The sequence below is a fragment of the Ovis canadensis genome, chromosome 11, assembly GCF_042477335.2.
Source record: "Ovis canadensis isolate MfBH-ARS-UI-01 breed Bighorn chromosome 11, ARS-UI_OviCan_v2, whole genome shotgun sequence".
NCBI classification, from domain to species: Eukaryota; Metazoa; Chordata; class Mammalia; order Artiodactyla; family Bovidae; genus Ovis; species Ovis canadensis.
The window spans coordinates 64575250-64593656 of NC_091255.1; the positions used below are offsets into that span (position 1 = coordinate 64575250).

The window sequence follows — 18407 nt, forward strand, 5'->3', positions numbered from 1 at the left end:
CCGCAGGCGCCCCTGCCCAGGCGCCCGCCAAGCTAGGACAGAGCGCGCCAGCGCGCGGAGCGGAGTCGCCGGGACTCGCACCGCGCGGGAGGCGGCCGGCGCGGGCTCTGGGCGCGGGCTCAGCGCCCCTTCCCCCCGGTGAGTGGTGGGCGGCGAGCGGGGGGCGCCAACTTCGCCGCCAACTCGGGGCTGGGCTCCGGCGCCTCGCGGGGAAGGACGGCGGGGACAGACGCGGGGCACCGGGGAGAGTCTGGCGGGCGTTCGGAGCCCGAGGGGGGTGGAGCTGGGGGTCCGGGACCTGGGGCACCCGGCCTGGGGGTTCAGACTCAGGCGGGCGGGGACGAGGTGTGGGAGAGAGGCTGAGGGGCCAGGCGCGCGCGGCGGACGCGAGGGAAGGACGCGGAAGAGGCGCCCAAGACGTTCGTCTCCCGGGTCACCGAGCACTCCGGCCCCCGTTTTCGCCAGGCGCCGCGGCACCGCTGGGGAGGGGGCGGTGCGGGGACGCAGGAGTCGGGGCTAGGAGCCCCGCAACTGTTGCTGCGGGAAGCCGGGCGGGGCTTGGGGAGCTGGAGCTGTGGCTGAGCTGAGCCAGAGCGAAGGGGGCTGGAGAGGGCGCGGAGCAAAGAGGACCAAAGGGGCTGTCGGTGGCTCCAGCAGCCGGCCGCCTGCTCCTGGGAGGTCGGCCGAGGATCTGCCCTCGCATTCCCGCCCCGTCACCACCCCCGGCCCCCCGCCAGGTCCTCCCCTTCCAGCTTTTCCTTCGGTGCAACCTCCCTCCTCTGACCTCAGGGAACCAGCGTGGGCTTTACGGGGTGGTGGGATCTCCCCAAACGCTGGCCCCGCGCCTGGCGGACCCAGTCAGGCTCGAGGCTGGGAGACGAAGGGTGGGCTAAGAAGACTTGGGAGAGGCGAGAGCCCTCCACCCCACGTGCGCCCCCGTGCCGCTAGGCCTTGGCGGTCGCACCAGCGCGTTACTCTGATTTCCCCGGGCTTCGACCAGGATCCCCGACGGCGGGGAAGGGGAGCCGCAAGCCTCCTGCTGCAGAAAGTGGTTCACGCCTAGGCCTAGGAGGGCAGGGCCAGGGCCATGAGAAGGTAAAGTCACCCAGCGGCCAGACCATCCCCAAGGGTGCATCCCACGAGCTATGGAAAGGTCCTGCCGGGTGAGCGAAGGGGGAATTCCTGCCGGGCCCTGACGCTCACCCTAGTGGTCCTAGCCCTGCTCCCCCGGAGGGACTTCGGGCTTGGTCCCCAGCCCTCCAAAGCGCACCGCCCTGGCTTCATCCCCGAAATTGAGGAAGGGAATTTGCGGGGTGGGGATGGCCTGCTGTGTCTCAGAGCCCGTCTAGTTTCTGGCTGCGCCAGTCAGCTTCCAAACTGTTCCTAAACGCGGTATGAGGAATTCGAGTACTAACGTGAAAGGGGCCGAGTAGACCTGGAACCTGACTCCCGAATCTGCCCTAGGGCAGGATTGAGCTGGTACGGCGCCCACACCTGCTCGCCTGGCCCCACTTGCCAGGTGAGCTCGGCGCTCCCCACCCGCGGGGCTTGGGGCACGATCCAGCTTGGGGCCAGCTGGGATGAGGACCTAGGAGCCGGGGAGGTCCGCAGAGGGCAGCGGCGAGGCGGGGGGCGCGGGGTGCGTGGTGCCCAGTTTGGCCGCCAGGAGGCGTGGCGCGGGTCCCGGCGTCCGGAGCCGCCGCCGCCGCATCGCAAGTGTCCTTGAGCCGCGGGTGACGGTGGCTCTCGCCGCTCGCGCCCCTTTCTCCCGCGGGGGGAGCCTGATGCCACGTTCCCTATGAATTATTTATCGCTGGCCTAAAAATACCCCGAACTTCACAGCCCGAGTGTAAGAGATTCCCCTGGGGGTCCGAGTGGAATCAGCGGCGAGGGTAGGGGGTGGGGGGAGTTAGTCTTGCAGGAGGGAGACCTCGGTGTCCGCGACAGTGGGGGCAAGGGGGAGGGGTGGTCTTCTCCCCTGGCGTCCGGGTTCTCCTCTGGCACTCGGCAGAAGGGAGGCAGGGAAACCCGACGGCAGAGCCGAGGTCGCTCACCCGGTGGGCGCGAATCCAGACGGGCCGCGCAGCTGGGGTCCCTAGGCTCCTCCGGGAAGCGGAGCGGTTGGTGGGTGGGGCTGACTCCGGGGACCCAGGCTCCCGGCCTGGGGTGGGGACGGCCCTCAGATATCTGGCGTGGCAGAGTGTGTGCACGTCTGTGTACGGGGAGCCTGCCTGGGATTGGGGGAGCAGAGGAAGAGAGAGAAGAGCTCTAAGCAGGCGGAGGTGTTCCCGCCGTTCAAGGTGATGCTGAGTGTCTCAGAAGACCGACCATTGCCTCCCTCCCCCGGCGTTTGTGGGGGGTCCGAGTGTTCATTAAATATTAACAGCCCCTTTGCGAAAGGTGTGGACCCGCAAGTGGGTGGGCAGAGGTCTGGAAGGCAACAGTCCAGGGCCCGAGGTGGGGGCATCCTGAAGTGGGCACGTTGCTGCTACAGGGCGTCGTGACAGGAGCCGTCCCAGAATCATAGCCGGAGCTCCCCAACTGGAGGTGGTGGTGAGGAAGGGCAGCGGCTTGGGACCAGACCCAGACTCTCTGTGTCCCCACCTGTGCGTCCGCAGCTGCGAGGTACTGAGGCAGGGGCTCTGAGGAAGAGGAATTTACCTGGGGCTCTGAAAGTTCTGGAGTTTGTCCTGTAGACGAGAGAGGCAAAGGGAAGAGGCCATTGCAGCCCGAGGGAGCAAGCCTGGAAGTGAGGGCACTGGGGGCTGCCCCCAGACTGAAGGGAGGAGGAGGCCCACGGAGGGGAGGCTGGTCAGGGTGTGTTGGGCTCTGTCCGTGGGACCAGGGTGTCCAGGCTTCATGTGTGGGCACCAGGGAGCAGCTGTGCTGTCTGAGGAGGGGTGCAGCGGCCAGAGGACTTTTTTTTTGGCCAGGGGGGCAGGTAGGGTGTGGCTGGATGGGAGGTGGAGAGGTGGGAGGCCAGGGGGAGACACGTGGGAGATGGGGTCGGGCTGGGGCTCAGGTCTGACCTTCCTGACTTGCTGGGGAGGCTGGATGCTCTGTGGTGGTGAGACTGTGGAGCCTGAGACTCTTGGAATCTGCCCATTGCTCTTTTTAAAAAAAAAGTTTCTTAAATTTATTTTTAATTAGGAGATAATTGCTTTACAATGTTGTGTTAGTTTCTGCTGTACTCCGAAGGGAATCAGCCATGCACGTGAGCTCAGTTGCTCAGTTCTGTCTGGCTCTTTGAGACCCCATGGACTGTAGCCCACTGGGCTCCTCTGGCCATGGGATTCTCTAGGCAAGAATACTGGAGTGAGTTGTCATTTCCTCCTCCAGGGGATCTTCCTGACCCAGAGATCAAACCCATGTCTCTTGTGTCTCCTGCACTGGCAGGCACATTCTTGACCACTGTGCCAACTAGGAAGCCTTTCCCATTGCTCTTTGAAGCTTGGGGACTGCCTTGACCGGGCTCCCTCCATGCACAGGCATTGTGTGGTCACTCCTGGGGGAGGCAAGACCTGCCCCAGCTTCCTCTCCTCGCCAGTTCCAGCCCTGGAGGACACCTTCCCATCTGAGAGAGTCTCTGGGGGCGCTGCCCCTTCGGAGCAGAGGGAGGACCTGGGTCCTTCATCTACAGTCACGTGGCTGGAAAGAACCAAAATGAGAGCCACATGTAGGCACATTAGAAAAAAGGAAAAAGAAGTGAAATGAATTCTAACACTATATTGTGTCTGAATCAATGTATCTAAAATATTCCTTCAACGTGTGATCAATATAAAGATATTAATGAGATATTTTCTTTTTATAATAAGGAGTTTTTGCTATCCCGTGTGTATTTTACACCTACGGCATACCTCCATGGGGATGAGCCTCATTTAAGGGCCTGATAATTGCACATGACTGGTGCCTGCTATATTTGACAGCACAGGCCCGGAACTCAGAGCTGGGAGGCAGAAGTAGGGGAGGCTTCAGGCTTCCCAGGGATGGGCAGCTGAGCACAGAGAGCTTGCAGGAGGAGAAAGGAGCGTGACAGTGTCCTTTGCTGGTGTGGTTAGAAACCTCTGATTGAAGGTAGCAGTGAACACGGTGGGCTTATGTCCCTACCCTAGAATCACACTGACATTCATTTTATTTATTTATTCGGCTGTGCTGGGTCTTAGTTGTGACACTTGGGGTCTTTGATCTTTGTTGCAGCATTCAGGATCTTTAGTTGCTGCATGCGAACTCCTAGTCGTGGCATGTGGGATCTAGTTCCCCGACCAGGGATCGAACTGGTCCCCTGCTTTGGGAGCGTAGAATCTTAGCTACTGGACCACAAGGGAAGTCCCTCTGGGCTGACATTCTCAGTGTACTGGGAAACCCTACACAGGGGGAGATTTCAAGGGCACAAAAGCAAGTACAGTATTCCCTCCCCTGCCAAAAATCCTGTCTCCTCATTCTGAAATGAAGCCTGGCCCAGCCCGGTCACCCTTTGGCCCTCTCCCGTTCAGAAGTTTCATCGGGGAAGTGATGGAAATGGAAAGGGTGGCAAAGCTGTGGCTGACAGCCAGCTGGGAGGGAGAGCTGCCTCGCTGGGCACCACTCACCAGTATGGCTGTTGGTCCTAACCCAAAGCAGTGATGCTTGTTTCATGAGGACACACATCAGGCCCTTGGGGTAGGTTTAAAAAACCCCTCACACCAGCGACGGCCCAGGGAGGCAACTCACATGTGAGATACCATGGGGATTGCTGGTGACCCCAAGCCCTGAAAAACTGAGTGGGGTCACACTCCTGCTGCGGAGGAGCTGCTACTAATTGAGGCCACGGAAGGAAGGGTAGGGATGTCTGGAGCCCAGGAGGAGGGGGCTTTGTGCCAGGCAGGGTTACACAGAGCAGGGTCCTCAGGGATGTTAGATTCAACTTAGGATGCAGAATGTGTGTGTGTGTGTGTGTGTTTCAATATGGAGCTGTCACCTAGAAAATAAGGATGCTGATAACAGTGGGTAGCCCTCTCACTGCTGTGAAGTAGTCCTGTGATTATTGCCGGCAAGAAATCATGGCTCAGAGAGGCCAAGCAACTTCCCCAAGATCACACAGTCAGTGAGTGGCAGAACTGAACTTGAACTCAGGTCTCCTTGACTCAAACCCATGCACTTGGTACCAGATTAGCATTTGATGTGTACCTCACTGGGGGCAGACCCCAACAGCAGAAGGGAAGTCATGAATACCTGTCCAGGCCACGTTCTGCCCAGACCCCAGTCTCCAGGCTGCACATGGACCCTCAGCTAACCTCTCTGCCTCTTTCTCTGTGTCTGTCTGTGTCTGTCCTCCTCTCTATGTGGAGGGAGGCTCCTCCCTCTTCTCTTTCGTCCTCTGGATGTCTGTCCCTCTGACTCTGGCTTTCGCCTCCTCTCTGTCCTTCTTGTTTTTTCTCCACGCCTCCGCCTCCCTGCCTGTGCCTACCCTGCTCTCTCCGCAGGACTCTCCAGTGGACATGGGGGTGGCCCTGGGCCCAGCCCTGCTGCTTACCTCACTCCTCGGGGCCTGGGCAGGGCTGGGCCCTGGGCAGGGAGAGCAGACTGTGACGGTGGCCGTGGTGTTTGGCAGCTCGGGGTCCCCGCAGGCCCAGGCCCGTACCCGCCTCACCCCCCAGAGCTTCCTGGACTTACCCCTGGAGATCCAGCCGCTGACCGTGGGCGTCAACAACACGAACCCCAGCAGTCTCCTCACCCAGATCTGCGGGCTCCTGGGGGCTGCCCGGGTCCATGGCATCGTCTTTGAGGACAACGTGGGCACCGAGGCCGTGGCCCAGATCCTGGACTTCATCTCCTCCCAGACCCATGTGCCAATCCTCAGCATCAGTGGGGGCTCTGCTGTGGTCCTCACCCCCAAGGTGCCTGTTCAAAGTCATGTCTTCCCATCCCTTGAGCTTGGAGCCAGGCTGGGGCTGGGAGTGTGGGCTGAGTCTGGGACAGGGAGATGCTTGGGTCCTGGGAAGGTGGGATTGGGTGGGCCCAGCAAGGATGCTGGGACTGAGAGAGACATGCGTGAGGGAGGGGAAGGCTGTGGGAATGATGATTCTATGTTCTGGAAGATAAACTTTCTGAGCTGCTTTCACATTTGTGACTGGATGAGGGGTAGGCAGGTGGAAAACCCACCTCTGGTTCTGAGACAGCCCTGGCTCGCCTTCTGCCTGTTTTTCTGACCTCCCTTGGTCAGGCTCCAGACCCCAGCTTGAAGGGCCAGGCTGGGCATGGGATCTGAAGTAGCTCGCCTGCAGGCTAGAACTTGTGGGGTCTCACTGTCTGAGACCTGGGGGAGGCAAGCCCTCGCTGTCTGTCTTGGGGGGAGAGAGATCTAAACACACGTTCACCTGCAGTCCCAGCTGGGATCAGCCTCTGGAAGAACAAACAGGGGATGCCACAGAGGAGTTCAATAGGGCCCCTTCTGAGTCTGGGGCTTGTCAGAGAAGAAGGTCTCTTAAGAAGTGACACCTAAACTGAGCCCTGGAGGATGAGAGGGGTTGACAAGTAGTGTGTGTGGAGGGGGGGTGGAGTGGGAGTGAGAGTCCTAGGCCAAGGGGACAGTTCCAGGCAGTTCACAGTAGTGCAGCTGCTCGGAGGCAAGAAGGAGCAGAGTGTTTAAGGAACAAGAGAAGCCTGGGGAGGGAGGTGAGGTCCCGACCACATGGGAAGACATTTGGGTTTCACCCTAAGAAAGAGAGGAGCTGAAGGTGTTGAGGGGAGAGACTGATCTATTTGCCGTCTTTTATGCTTATATTTTTATTATGGGGAGTTTTGAGCATACATAAAAATAGAAGAGTTTAATGATCCCAGGTAACCCCTATCCCACCCAGGCCGACCATGCCTTATCCTTTCCCCCACTCACTTTCCCTTCTTCTGTATTATTTTGAAGCAAAACCCAGATGCAATATTTATCTCATCCATAAATACCTCAGTACACAACTCTAGACGATAGGACTTTACAAAATAATAAAACCACCATACATCATCCCATCTAAAAAACAATAAAAATCCCTTAACAGCAAAACACATCCAGGCAGTGTTCAAATCTTCCCCCATTGTCTCATAAACGTGTATGGTAAAATCTGTTGACTTGAAGCAGGAGCCAAACTAGCGTCCTGCGTGGCGATTGGTTGGTGCGACTTTCCCGTCTCCGCTCAAGTCTTCTCTCCCGTCTCTCTCTCTTTTCCTTGTAAATTTGTTTGTTGAAGGAACTGGTTTGCCTGTCTTATAGGGTTTTCATGGAGTTGCTTTTTTAAAAGACTGGGACAGTCGCAGTGTGGTGAAGTCGTGGTGGGGTGGAGTGGCAGCAGGGAGCTCACAGCTTGGAGAGGACTGCCCTAAGTCCAGGCTAGATTTGGCAGGCCTGGGTGCTTTGTGGTGGCCAACGCAGGGGAGAGGAGGAACTTTCTCATCGCCAGGGCTCCGTAGAGGTTGGAGCTTTCCCAGTTGCCTCTGGGCTTGACATTATCTCTCAGCACGGGTGACTCTCCACTCTCACAGTGCTGTAGAAAAATACAGACGCCCAGTGTGCCGTTTCTGAGAGGCCCATTCAGCTGGCTGGGACTGGTGGGCTCAAGAGTCATTGAAGCGTTTGCTGAAATACAGATCCCTGGGCGCCATCCTTAGAGAATTTGACCTAGCAGATGTGCATTGCCCCAGAGAATTTACATTTCCTACAAGCGCCCAGGTGACGCTGCTGCTGCCAGTCTGCGGTCCAGACTTGATCAGGCAGCAAGGTTTAAAAAATGATCTCCAGGGGGTTTTCATGGGCAGCAGGGGCTGGGAACCACGCGCGGGACCGGGGGGAGGGATGAAGGGCATAGCAGGAACAGGGGCCCCCGGGACGCCCAGCATCTTCCGATGCCGAGACGCGGGGTGGGGTTAACCAAGGGGCGGGGCAGGCCGGCCACGCCCCCGCTCAGGCCCCGCCCCCGCCCGGCAGGAGTCGGGCTCCGCCTTCCTGCAGCTGGGCGTGTCCCTGGAGCAGCAGCTGCAAGTGCTGTTCAAGGTGCTGGAGGAGTATGATTGGAGCGCCTTCGCCGTAATCACCAGTCTGCACCCCGGCCACGCTCTCTTCCTTGAGGGCGTGCGCGCTGTCACCGACGCCAGCTACCTGAGTTGGCGGCTGCTGGACGTGCTCACGCTGGAGCTGGGCCCCGGCGGGGCGCGCCAGCACACCCAGCGTCTGCTGCGCCAGCTCGACGCCCCGGTGCTGGTGGCCTACTGCTCGCGCGAGGAGGCCGAGGTGCTCTTCGCCGAGGCGGCGCAGGCTGGCCTGGTGGGGCCCGGGCACGTGTGGCTGGTGCCCAGCCTGGCCCTGGGCAGCACCGACACGCCCCCTGCCGCCTTCCCCGTGGGCCTCATCAGCGTCGTCACCGAGAGCTGGCGCCTCAGCCTGCGCCAGAAGGTCCGAGACGGCGTGGCTATCCTGGCCCTGGGCGCCCATGGCTACCGGCGCCAGCACGGTGCCCTGCCCGGCCCGGCTGCGGACTGCCGCGCCCACCCCGGGCCCCTCAGTCCTGCCCGGGAGGCCTTCTACAGGTAGGCATCTGCCCAGGGCATGGGCTTGAGGTGGGTGCTTCAAGGCCCGTGGTGGCAGGGAGTTTGGGCTTGCCTGTGACACCTCCCACTAGCTGCGTGACCTGGGGCCGAGTGACCTCACCTCCCTGGGCCTTAGTTTCTTCATCTGAGAAAAGAGTGGAGTGTGAGAGTGTGGTGAGGACCTCAGGGGTCAGCGTAAGGAGACAGAGCAGGAAATACACAAATGCTGCCTGCTGGGGGTGGTGATGAGGCAGGAGTCGGGGGAGGGTGCTCTGGGCTGGGCTGCAGGCAGGGCTCAGGGGACACTGGCTTCTCCCCTCCTCGCAGGCACCTACTAAATGTCACCTGGGAGGGCCGGGACTTTTCCTTCAGCCCTGGTGGGTACCTGGTCCAGCCCACCATGGTGGTGATTGCCCTCAACCGGCACCGCCTTTGGGAGATGGTGAGAAGGGGGTGAGCCCAGGGGCCCTCGGTATCCTTTCATTGTGTCCCCCCTCCTTGCCCCACAGCTGAGCAGAGAGTCCCATCTGCCCCTTATCCGGCCCCTCATCCTTCAGGTCTCAGCTGAAACATCTCCACTGAGAAGCCTTCCAGGTCCCCCAGGGTGGGTGAGGCACCTCTGCTCTGGGCTCCCACACCACCCCGGCCTCCCGCCACTATAAAACTTATTAAGCACTCTTATTGCACAGTCCTGCCCTTGGAGGAGTAACTCACAGCTGTGTTGGCTAAATGGATGGAAACAAATAGACTTTGGGGAGATCTTTGCTTATGAAAGAAGGTTTGCAAAGCATTATGGGAGTAGAGAGGAGGGGCAGATATTGATTCTGCCTTCAAAGGAGGAAATTGGAGAAGTCTTCTCAGAAGTTGGGACATTTGGTCTGGGCTATAGACGGTTGAGTAGGAGCCCACCCAGAAGGGATGCTAGTCTCGTATAGACCAAGGGGAAGAAGGATGTGGAGCATTTTTAATCGATGTGTTCAGGGGTGTGGAGACTGGGGAAGAAGGTTGGGGTGATGGAGAGAAGTTGAACCTAAGTGTGAAGGGTATTGAGTGCTGGGCTAAGGACTTTGTGTGAGGGTCCTGGGAATGAGTGTGGAGAGACAGGCTCAGGTCTGGGCTTTAGGAAGACTCCCTGGGCCAGCAGCAGTGTGGAAGCTGGACTGGAGAGTGTGGGGAACAGAGGCCGCGGAGGCTGCAGCGAGGTCTTCCCTTCTGGGCGTGCCCAGCCCTTTGCCCTGACTCTCCTGTACTCCAAACTCTCTTGCCCCAGGCCCTGCTCTGGCCTGTCCCATGTGATCCTAGGAGTGGTGGTGGGATTCTTGGTCCTGGCATGCCCCTCCCACCCCACAGAAGCCGTACCTACAGGATGGGCGTAGTAGGGCTGAAGGTCCCAGGCTGAGGCTGGTCACCCTCTGCAGGTGGGGCGCTGGGACCATGGCGTCCTGCACATGAAGTACCCCGTGTGGCCTCGCTACAGCGCCTCCCTGCAGCCCGTGGTGGACAGCCGGCACCTGACGGTGGCCACGCTGGAGGAGCGACCCTTTGTCATCGTGGAGAGCCCCGACCCTGGCACAGGCGGCTGCGTGCCCAACACTGTGCCCTGCCGCCGGCAGAGCAACCACACCTTCAGGTCCGCCAGAACACGGGGGTGGGCGGGGCGATGTGAGCTGAGTGACGGCGGGCAAGTGTGTGTCTTATGCTCGGGAGTGGGGGCGGGGTCTGCACGCCAGGCTGAGAGAGCCGCTGGCTCTGACCCCAGTGGTCTTGGCGGCAGCAGCGGTGACGCGGCCCCCTACACCAAGCTTTGCTGTAAGGGCTTCTGCATCGACATCCTCAAGAAGCTGGCCAAGGTGGTCAAGTTCTCCTACGACCTGTACCTGGTGACCAACGGCAAGCATGGCAAGAGGGTGCGCGGTGTGTGGAACGGCATGATCGGGGAGGTAGGCCCGTCCCCAGGCCGCCTGAGCCCACCTGCCTGCCTCCCTCCCCACCACCCTGACATCCGTTGGCCCCCCACCCCAGATGGTCCCTTAGGTGTTTCCTCCTGGCTGGGGCTCCGCTGGGGTGAGACCCAGGCCCAGCTCCCATGGGTGTCCGAGCTGGCACGGGGACCGTATTGACACCAGTGATGACTCCGGGGATGGAGCTCTGAGGACTCGGGTGGAGGGTGCCGGCAGGGGGGCCAGGAGGGGAGCGGGAGCCCCTCCTCCCATCTGGGCCTGACCCTCAGGTGTACTACAAGCGGGCGGACATGGCCATCGGCTCCCTCACCATCAACGAGGAGCGCTCTGAGATTGTGGACTTCTCTGTGCCCTTCGTGGAGACGGGCATCAGCGTGATGGTGGCCCGCAGCAACGGCACTGTCTCCCCATCGGCCTTCCTGGGTGTGGCTCAGGGCCGGGGCGGGGGGCGGCGAGGGTGGTGCAGAGGGACCCCCAAGTGGATGTGTGGAGCCTGGGGTGGGCCCTTGGAGGGCAAGCACTGGGTGATAGGACCCTGTCCCAGAGCAGATGGAGAGGGGAGACCAAGGCTTGCTGGGGAGCCTGGTCTCCCTAGGAGGGGTGTCTCCCCTGGGGCTCCACTGCTCTGAGAGTCAGAGACCCCTCTGCTCCGTCCAAGGGGCTGGTGACCACGTGGACCCACCTGCCTGCACCCAGGCCTCCTTTGAGCCGCCTCCCTCTGTTCCCAGAGCCCTACAGCCCTGCCGTGTGGGTCATGATGTTCGTCATGTGCCTCACGGTCGTGGCCATCACTGTCTTCGTGTTCGAGTACTTCAGTCCCGTCAGCTACAACCAGAACCTCACCAGCGGCAAGAGTAAGCTCCCACTCGGGCCTGGGAGGAGGGAGCAGGCTTGGAGCTTCCCAGAGAGGTGGGCTCAGGGCTTTGGGTGGAGGGGGTGGGGGAGGCTAGAGTGAGAGGATGGGGCAGTGGGGTGGGGGGAGGGGAGCCTTTCAGAGAATATCCCCTAGTGGGGGTTCCTGGCCTTCAGACAACAGGCAGGGGACCCATCAGATACATGAGAGGGAGAAGCAAAGTGAGTTGATGTGCTCTGGGGTGGGGAATGCCAGGGATGGGGTTAGTGGAGACAGGAGCCATGGACTCAGGTGGGCTGGACCTGATGCCCTCTGTGCTGGGCAAGAGGAACCCCAGCATCTGCCCTCTCGCCCCCAGGGTCTGGGGGCCCGTCCTTCACCATTGGCAAGTCTGTGTGGCTGCTCTGGGCGCTGGTCTTCAACAACTCGGTGCCCATTGAGAACCCCCGGGGCACCACCAGCAAGATCATGGTGCTGGTGTGGGCCTTCTTTGCAGTCATCTTCCTCGCCAGCTACACCGCCAACCTGGCCGCCTTCATGATCCAGGAGCAGTACATCGACACCGTGTCTGGACTCAGCGATAAGAAGGTTCTGAAGCCCCTGCTGTTGGAGGGTGGCGGGGTGGAGGATGCCGCGGGCAGGCAGGGGCAGGCCTTGGGTGGGACACAGGACAGATGGAGTCAGCGGAATCTGAACTGGAGGCAGGTGCAGGAAGAAGCCAGGGAGCCTGGGGAGGGGAGAAATGGCTTAAGCCCACGTAGTATGTCTTGAGTGCATCTTTCCTTGTCCTGGCCTCTGTGTCCTTGTTTGTAAGACACAGGCCTGGTGCAATCAGTCTCTAAGACAGTTCTGCCATTCCTGTGCGAGTCCAGGCTGCGGGGATTGGGTTGGGGGTGGGTTAGGAATGCGGAGAGCTGCCCTCTGCCTGCAGTTCCAGCGGCCACAGGATCAGTACCCGCCCTTCCGCTTTGGCACGGTGCCCAACGGCAGCACGGAGCGGAACATCCGCAGCAACTACCGCGACATGCACACCCACATGGTCAAGTTCAACCAGCGCTCGGTGGAGGACGCGCTGACCAGCCTCAAGATGGGGTGGGTCTGCAGTCCTGCACCCACCCTCTGACTGTCTTTACCCATGTGTCTCCCCGAGAGACCCAAGGTGGGGACGGTGAGGCTGGGTTGCCTGGTAGGACTCCTGGGGAGGGGCAGAGTGAGTCAAAAATGGACACCCACCAGAGCCCAGGGGTGCAGCTATGGTACTGACCAGGGTTCAGCCTTGCCCCCAAGTGTTGGTTATGACCTTCTTAGGGTCTTTAGGGGCCCGGAAGGCAGAGAGGGCGTGTCCTCCGGGGGCAGAGAGCCCCCTGGCCTCTCTGAAGAGGAGGGAGGTGGGGTTCCCAAGCCCCAGGGAGGGGGCTTCTTTGCATCCAGGACCCCAGGGAGGAGAAGGCTCTGCCCATCCCCTTCCCCCTGGGTGGTGGCCTGTGGGCTCTCATGGCCCAGATCCCCACCAGGCCCCCGGTTCGGTGCCCCTCACCTTGCTTGATTGCCGGCCTGAGGGCTCAGCCTGTCCCCCAGGAAGCTGGACGCCTTCATCTATGATGCCGCTGTCCTCAACTACATGGCGGGCAAGGACGAGGGCTGCAAGCTGGTCACCATCGGCTCTGGCAAGGTCTTTGCCACCACTGGCTATGGCATCGCCATGCAGAAGGACTCCCACTGGAAGCGGGCCATAGACCTGGCGCTCCTACAGTTCCTGGGAGATGGTGGGTGCAGCCTTTGGTGGGGGCCGGGGTGAGTCCCACGTGGGTGAGAAAGCCCGTGGCTGGGACAGCTGCCTGGTGGCTGGTTAGCATCTCCACTGCTGTTCTCTGAGTGCCCAGCACCTGCGGGCAGGGAGAGAGGCTCTGGGGGTGGGAGGTTGGCACAGTAGTTGGGTGGGGGCATTAGGAACACTGGAGGGAGACTGGGGAGGGATGAGTTGGCCAGGAGGGAGCAGGAAATAGTTGGGGAGTCCTTGAAGGAGGGAGCTCAGGCCACACAGCGGGGGGTGGGGTGGGGTGTCTGAACTCCTTTACTTTTTCCCAAGACCCCTCCCCTCCATTTCCATCTTTTTTTTTTTTTTTAACAACAGCTATCTTTTATTTATTAATTTATTTTGGCTGTACCTTGGGACATGTGAGATCTTAGTTCCCTGACCAGGGACTGAACCTGTGCCCCCTGCAGTGGAAGCACTGGACAGTCAGGGAATTTTCTCCATTTCCATCTTGAGAGGACCTGGGGGTGGTGCCAAGAGCCAGCCTAATCCCAGAGCCCCAGCCCAGGCTGGCCTTGGCACCGAGACCTCACACCCGTGAGTGGCCCAGCTGGGCTGCTCTGAGACCCAGAGAGAGCTTTGAATTTCGAGTCCCAGTTAGATAAACTGGCTTTCCATCAGTGCTGCAGAGTAATGTGAGTGATACCAGTGAAGGTGGTTGCAGCCTCCCCGGGGGCCTAGGTCTTCTGTCTCTGTGTGCCCAGTGCCATGCCTGGCATGCAGGTGATCAATAAGTCTTTGATGAATAAATGATTGATAACATTTACCCAGTCAACAAGCCTTTACTGGGCATGTGGGAGGTGAGCGTGTCAGAGGCTGGCATTGCCCCCTAGCTCCCACTCTGCTCCCCTCCCCTCATCCTCTCCATAAGGCTGGATCCCTGTGTAGTCCTACAGGTGGGTGGTACCCTGGCCCCAGGCCCCTCCTCACTGCAGGCGTAGGTGAGTGCTGGAAGGGTCCTCCCTGAGCCACGTGTGCACCCCTCCGCCCCCAGGGGAGACCCAGAAGCTGGAGACCGTGTGGCTCTCGGGGATCTGCCAGAATGAGAAGAACGAGGTGATGAGCAGCAAGCTGGACATTGACAACATGGCAGGCGTCTTCTACATGCTGCTTGTGGCCATGGGGCTGGCCCTGCTGGTCTTCGCCTGGGAGCACCTGGTCTACTGGAAGCTGCGCCACTCCGTGCCCAACACGTCCCAGCTGGACTTCCTGCTGGCCTTCAGCAGGGTGGGTGCCCACCCCCTAGCCAGGCCCCAGCTGTAGGGGCACCAACCTAGCTGGCCCCTGGCCCTGTTTACAGATGTAAAAACTGAGGTCTGGAGAGGTGACATGGCCTGCCAGCATCACGCAGCAGATGAGAAGCAGAGCCCTTCTCGAACAGGCAGGGCAGGACTCTGGAGCCAGGCTGACCCGGGTCCGAGTCCTCACTGCCATTTACATGCTGTGTGAGTTTAGGAGATGGAGTTCATCTCTTGGTGCCTCAGAGCTCCTCTGTAAATGCTCCCAGTGGGACATAAGAGGCGCCTAACAAATGTTAGGGAGAAGGCAGTGGCACCCCACTCCAGTGTTCTTGCCTGGAGAATCCCAGGGACGGGGGAGCCTGGTGGGCTGCTGTCTATGGGGTCACACAGAGTAGGACACGACTGAAGGGACTTAGCAGCAGCTGCAACAAATGTTAGCTTCTTCTTGGGACTGAGAGATGCCTGAGTTGATGGATCCCACCTGGGCGAGGGGCGCACGGGGTGGGGGCGGTCCTGGAGGGCAGGGCCCGGCTCACGGCGTGTCTGTCCCCTCCCTCCGCCCAGGGCATCTACAGCTGCTTCAGCGGCGTGCAGAGCCTGGCCAGCCCCGCGCGCCCGCCCAGCCCCGACCTCACCGCCGGCTCGGCCCAGGCCAGCGTGCTCAAGATGCTGCAGGCGGCGCGCGACATGGTGACCACGGCAGGGGTGAGCAGCTCCCTGGACCGCGCCACGCGCACCATCGAGAGCTGGGGCGGCGGCCGCCCGGCGCCCCCGCCGCCCGCCTGCCCCGGCCCGCGGCCGCCCACCCCGGGTCCTCCCCGCGAGCCGAGCCCCACGGGCTGGAGGCCGCCGGGCGGGGGGCGCGCTGCTCTGGGGCGCAGGGCTGCACAGCCCTCGGGCCGCCCCCCGACGCCCCGGCCCGCCCTCCCCGACGTCTCCCGGCCGTTGGGCCGGCGGGCCTGGGAGGCGCGGTGGCCGCTGCGGCCCGGGCCCCGCGGACGGCTCTTCTCGGCCTCCGAGCGGCGTGCGCGCCCGGAGCGTCCCCTGTCGCCCGAGCGCGGCCACTGCAGCTCCTTCCCTCGCGCCGACCGGTCCGGACGCCCCTTCCTGCCGCTTTTCCCGGAGCCCCCGGAGCCCGAGGACCTGCCGCTGCTCGGGCCGGAGCAGCTGGCTCGGCGGGAGGCCCTCCTGCGCGCGGCCTGGGCCCGGGGATCACGCCCGCGCCACGCGTCTCTGCCCAGCTCGGTGGCTGAAGCCTTCACTCGGCCCAGTTCCGGGCCCGCCCGGTGTGCCCGCCCGGCCTGCGGGCGCTTGATACCGGCACAGTCCATGCGGCTGCCCTCTTACCGCGAGGCCTGCCAGGAGGGGCTGTGGGCCGGGCCCCCAGCCTGGCCGCACAGACAGCACGCCTGCCTCCACACCCATGCCCACCTGCCGCTCTGCTGGGGGCTTGTCTGCTCTCACCTCCCACCCTGTGCCGCCCACGGCGCCTGGCTCCCCAGGGCCTGGGGGCCTCCGGGGCACAGGGACAGGACCCTGGGGCGGAGCCCAGAATACAGCGACAGTGGGGAACTGGAAGGGGTCAGCAGGGCGGCCTGTGGGACCCACGGCTTTCCACGGCCTTGCACCTGGAGGCGGATCTCCAGCTTGGAGTCAGAAGTGTGAGGGCTCAGGTCCTCTGGTTCCTGTTCAGCTGGATCCTCTGCCTGGCGCTGCCAGCAGTTAGCGGGCAGGTGGTCTCCGGCTTTCTTGGCTTCTGTCTTGAAATCCAACCGAGTGACAGATGATATCTTCATGGTCAGCTCGGTGACCTCAGCGGCTGCAGTCCTGCTGTGGGTTGGGCTCCTGCTACCTTCTTATGCAAATCCCTTCCCACCTGGCCTGGAGTCACGCGGAGAGCAGCGGGGTCTCCCTCCCCTGCTGTGAGCCGGTCCCTGGTCCTTGCTGCTGGGGGCTTGCTGTGGGAGGCGTGTAAGCTGGAACTTGGGGTTGGGGCAGGGCTTTCGTGTTTCTTGTTCCATCTGGCTGGAGTTTCTTTTCTCCAAGTACTGGGACATTAAACCAACCTTTTACAACCCACTGGCCCTGACTGCCTCATTCTGCATCCCTGGAGTGGGGCACACGGCAGCCTTTAGGTGACAGAAGTATCATGGGAGTATCCCAGGTGAGATGCCTGCCTACAGCAGGTGGGCAGCTCCTTTGATGGGAGTACCCAGGAAGTGAGGCTGAGCGAAGACTGGGTAGAAGCCACTTGGTTTTCAGTGTCAGCTCCCTCCCACCCTGGTGCCAGAAGTGACAAATGTGCTCAGCAGGGGGCTCTGGTGGTTGAGGGATGGCTTCATCCTCCAGTGTCCTTGAAAACAAGGGCTCACGCCAGGGCGCTGTGGGTGCCAGGCTCTGTCAGGGGCCCCGATGGGAGCCCGACAATGTCATGGTGCCGATGGTGGAGGGAGGTCTGTCCGGGGAGCCTGCTGGGATTTCCTGGCCAGCGGTATTCACTCCACGGTGGCTGTGCTGGGCTCAGACTGCCTGCTGGTTCTGGAAGCCTGGCCCGGGTGGGCTTCTGGGGCCAGGCACAGCTCAGCTTCGCTGGTGCCAGGACTCCTGGGGCTGGGAGGACCCCCAGGTCAGAGAGTCTGTCCCACATCTCAGTGCTTTGTCCTCGCTCTGGGGCTCCCAGCCCCACGTCCTTCCTCTGCCTCATGTCATTGGCTGTGACCCATCTAAAAAGATGGCTCTTGAGTACCGTTTGCAGTGCGTTCACATCTGTGATTACATTTAGCCCCACAATGACTGAAGCCAGAATTCCTTCTTCATCCATTCTGCAAACACTGGTGCCAGCAAAGCTTTTCTGACTGTGAGCATGTGAAGCCTGAGGCCTTTCTGTCCTGACAATTAGGGTGAAGCAGGGCAGAAACTAACTCTGTGTCGTAGGGAGGAGGCCAGCAGCGCCATGTGCAGCCGCTGCCCCGTGTTCTTACCCTCACCACTCCTCCTCGCTGGCTTCCAGGAGGCTGGGTTCCCTCACGAGTCTCCAAATAGTCTACCGCCTGGCACTGGAGCCATGAAAAGTGGAAAAAAAATTCTTTTTTTGTTTGGCTTTAGGGGTAAGAGCAGCTGAAATAGTAGAGTGGGGGAAATTTCTAATACCCTCCATTCCCAGCTGGAGTGCCTGACCACCACCAGTTTAGGGGGCTCCCATCCAAAGTCAGTTTCACTTTCTCTGCCCCATGGATTTTCAGATTCAGATCCAGAATCTGGGAGTTCCACAACAGGTGGGTCTGAGTGAGTGCTAGGACACAGCCTCTGGAGGTGAGAGGGTTAACCATTGGCCACCAGCCCCTGGATCTGAGCAGGCTGCAGTAGGTGAGGCTGGGAGGGGTTTCGAGGTCCAAGCTGCTCTCCGCTCCCTGTCCAAGATCATTAATAACCAAGAACTGGAAAGATAATTAAGAACCACATGTGGGGCTGAGCCTGCTGCTGGCTGGCTCTAAGGAGGGGCCCTTCCCATGCCCAGGGCCAGGTTCCTGGCTGCCTGGCTCCTTCTCTAGGAATGTATTCTGGGGAGAAGCGAGTCTTAGGGGGGAGTGGGGGCAGGAAGAGTGCCTTCTGCAGGTTCAGATGCCTGCTGCCCCTCTGCGTGATCAAGGGGAGGGCAGAAAGCCTGGCAGGGGCTCAGGGAGCCAGCTGTGTGGGTGAGTGCAGCGAGGCCATGGTTATGTTCAGTCGTCGTAAAGCAGGGCGTGACTGGGGAGCAAACAGCTGGCTGAACCCAGACACCCAAATGCTGTGCTTTTGACGGGACACAGGGGGAGGGAGGCAGTTGGTCGCATCTCAGCTGCAGACGCTTCCCGCCTTCTCACTCTGCTCCCTCCTGCTGGCCTGGCCACTGCGTTTCTTCCTCTGTCTTTACTGAGGGGCTCATCCTCTACGGCTCCTCTTTCCTGGGGCCCAGGTGTGGGGAAGGGGACACAGAGCTTAGACAG

At 61.0% G+C, this 18407-nt stretch overlaps 1 protein-coding gene across 7 annotated transcripts; it reads left to right on the forward strand.

The window, feature by feature from the left end:
• Positions 1–57: 57 nt before the first annotated feature.
• On the forward strand, positions 58–16500 carry GRIN2C (glutamate ionotropic receptor NMDA type subunit 2C). 7 transcript variants are annotated; one of them, XM_069543968.1, is made up of 14 exons: positions 58–138; positions 2495–2625; positions 5463–5876; positions 7952–8550; positions 8878–8992; positions 9969–10180; positions 10325–10490; positions 10781–10934; positions 11240–11365; positions 11723–11952; positions 12296–12456; positions 12943–13130; positions 14175–14407; positions 14986–16500. In XM_069543968.1, the coding sequence occupies exons 3-14, from the start codon at positions 5478–5480 to the stop codon at positions 16084–16086; spliced, it is 3684 nt and encodes a 1227-aa protein (XP_069400069.1). In that variant the 5' UTR covers positions 58–138; positions 2495–2625; positions 5463–5477; the 3' UTR covers positions 16087–16500. The 7 variants fall into 7 exon arrangements, with proteins under 7 accessions (XP_069400069.1, XP_069400075.1, XP_069400073.1 ...); XM_069543974.1 differs by having other exon boundaries at positions 11861–11952; XM_069543972.1 differs by having other exon boundaries at positions 10793–10934.
• Positions 16501–18407: the final 1907 nt, after the last annotated feature.

Coding starts and splice junctions, on each gene's coding strand:
- GRIN2C (XM_069543968.1), top strand. CDS start 5,478: ATGGGGGTGGCCCTGGGCCCAGCCCTGCTGCTTACCTCACTCCTCGGG. Junction 8,551..8,877: donor GCCCGGGAGGCCTTCTACAG/GTAGGCATCTGC, acceptor CCCTCCTCGCAG/GCACCTACTAAATGTCACCT. Junction 10,935..11,239: donor CTCCCCATCGGCCTTCCTGG/GTGTGGCTCAGG, acceptor CTCTGTTCCCAG/AGCCCTACAGCCCTGCCGTG.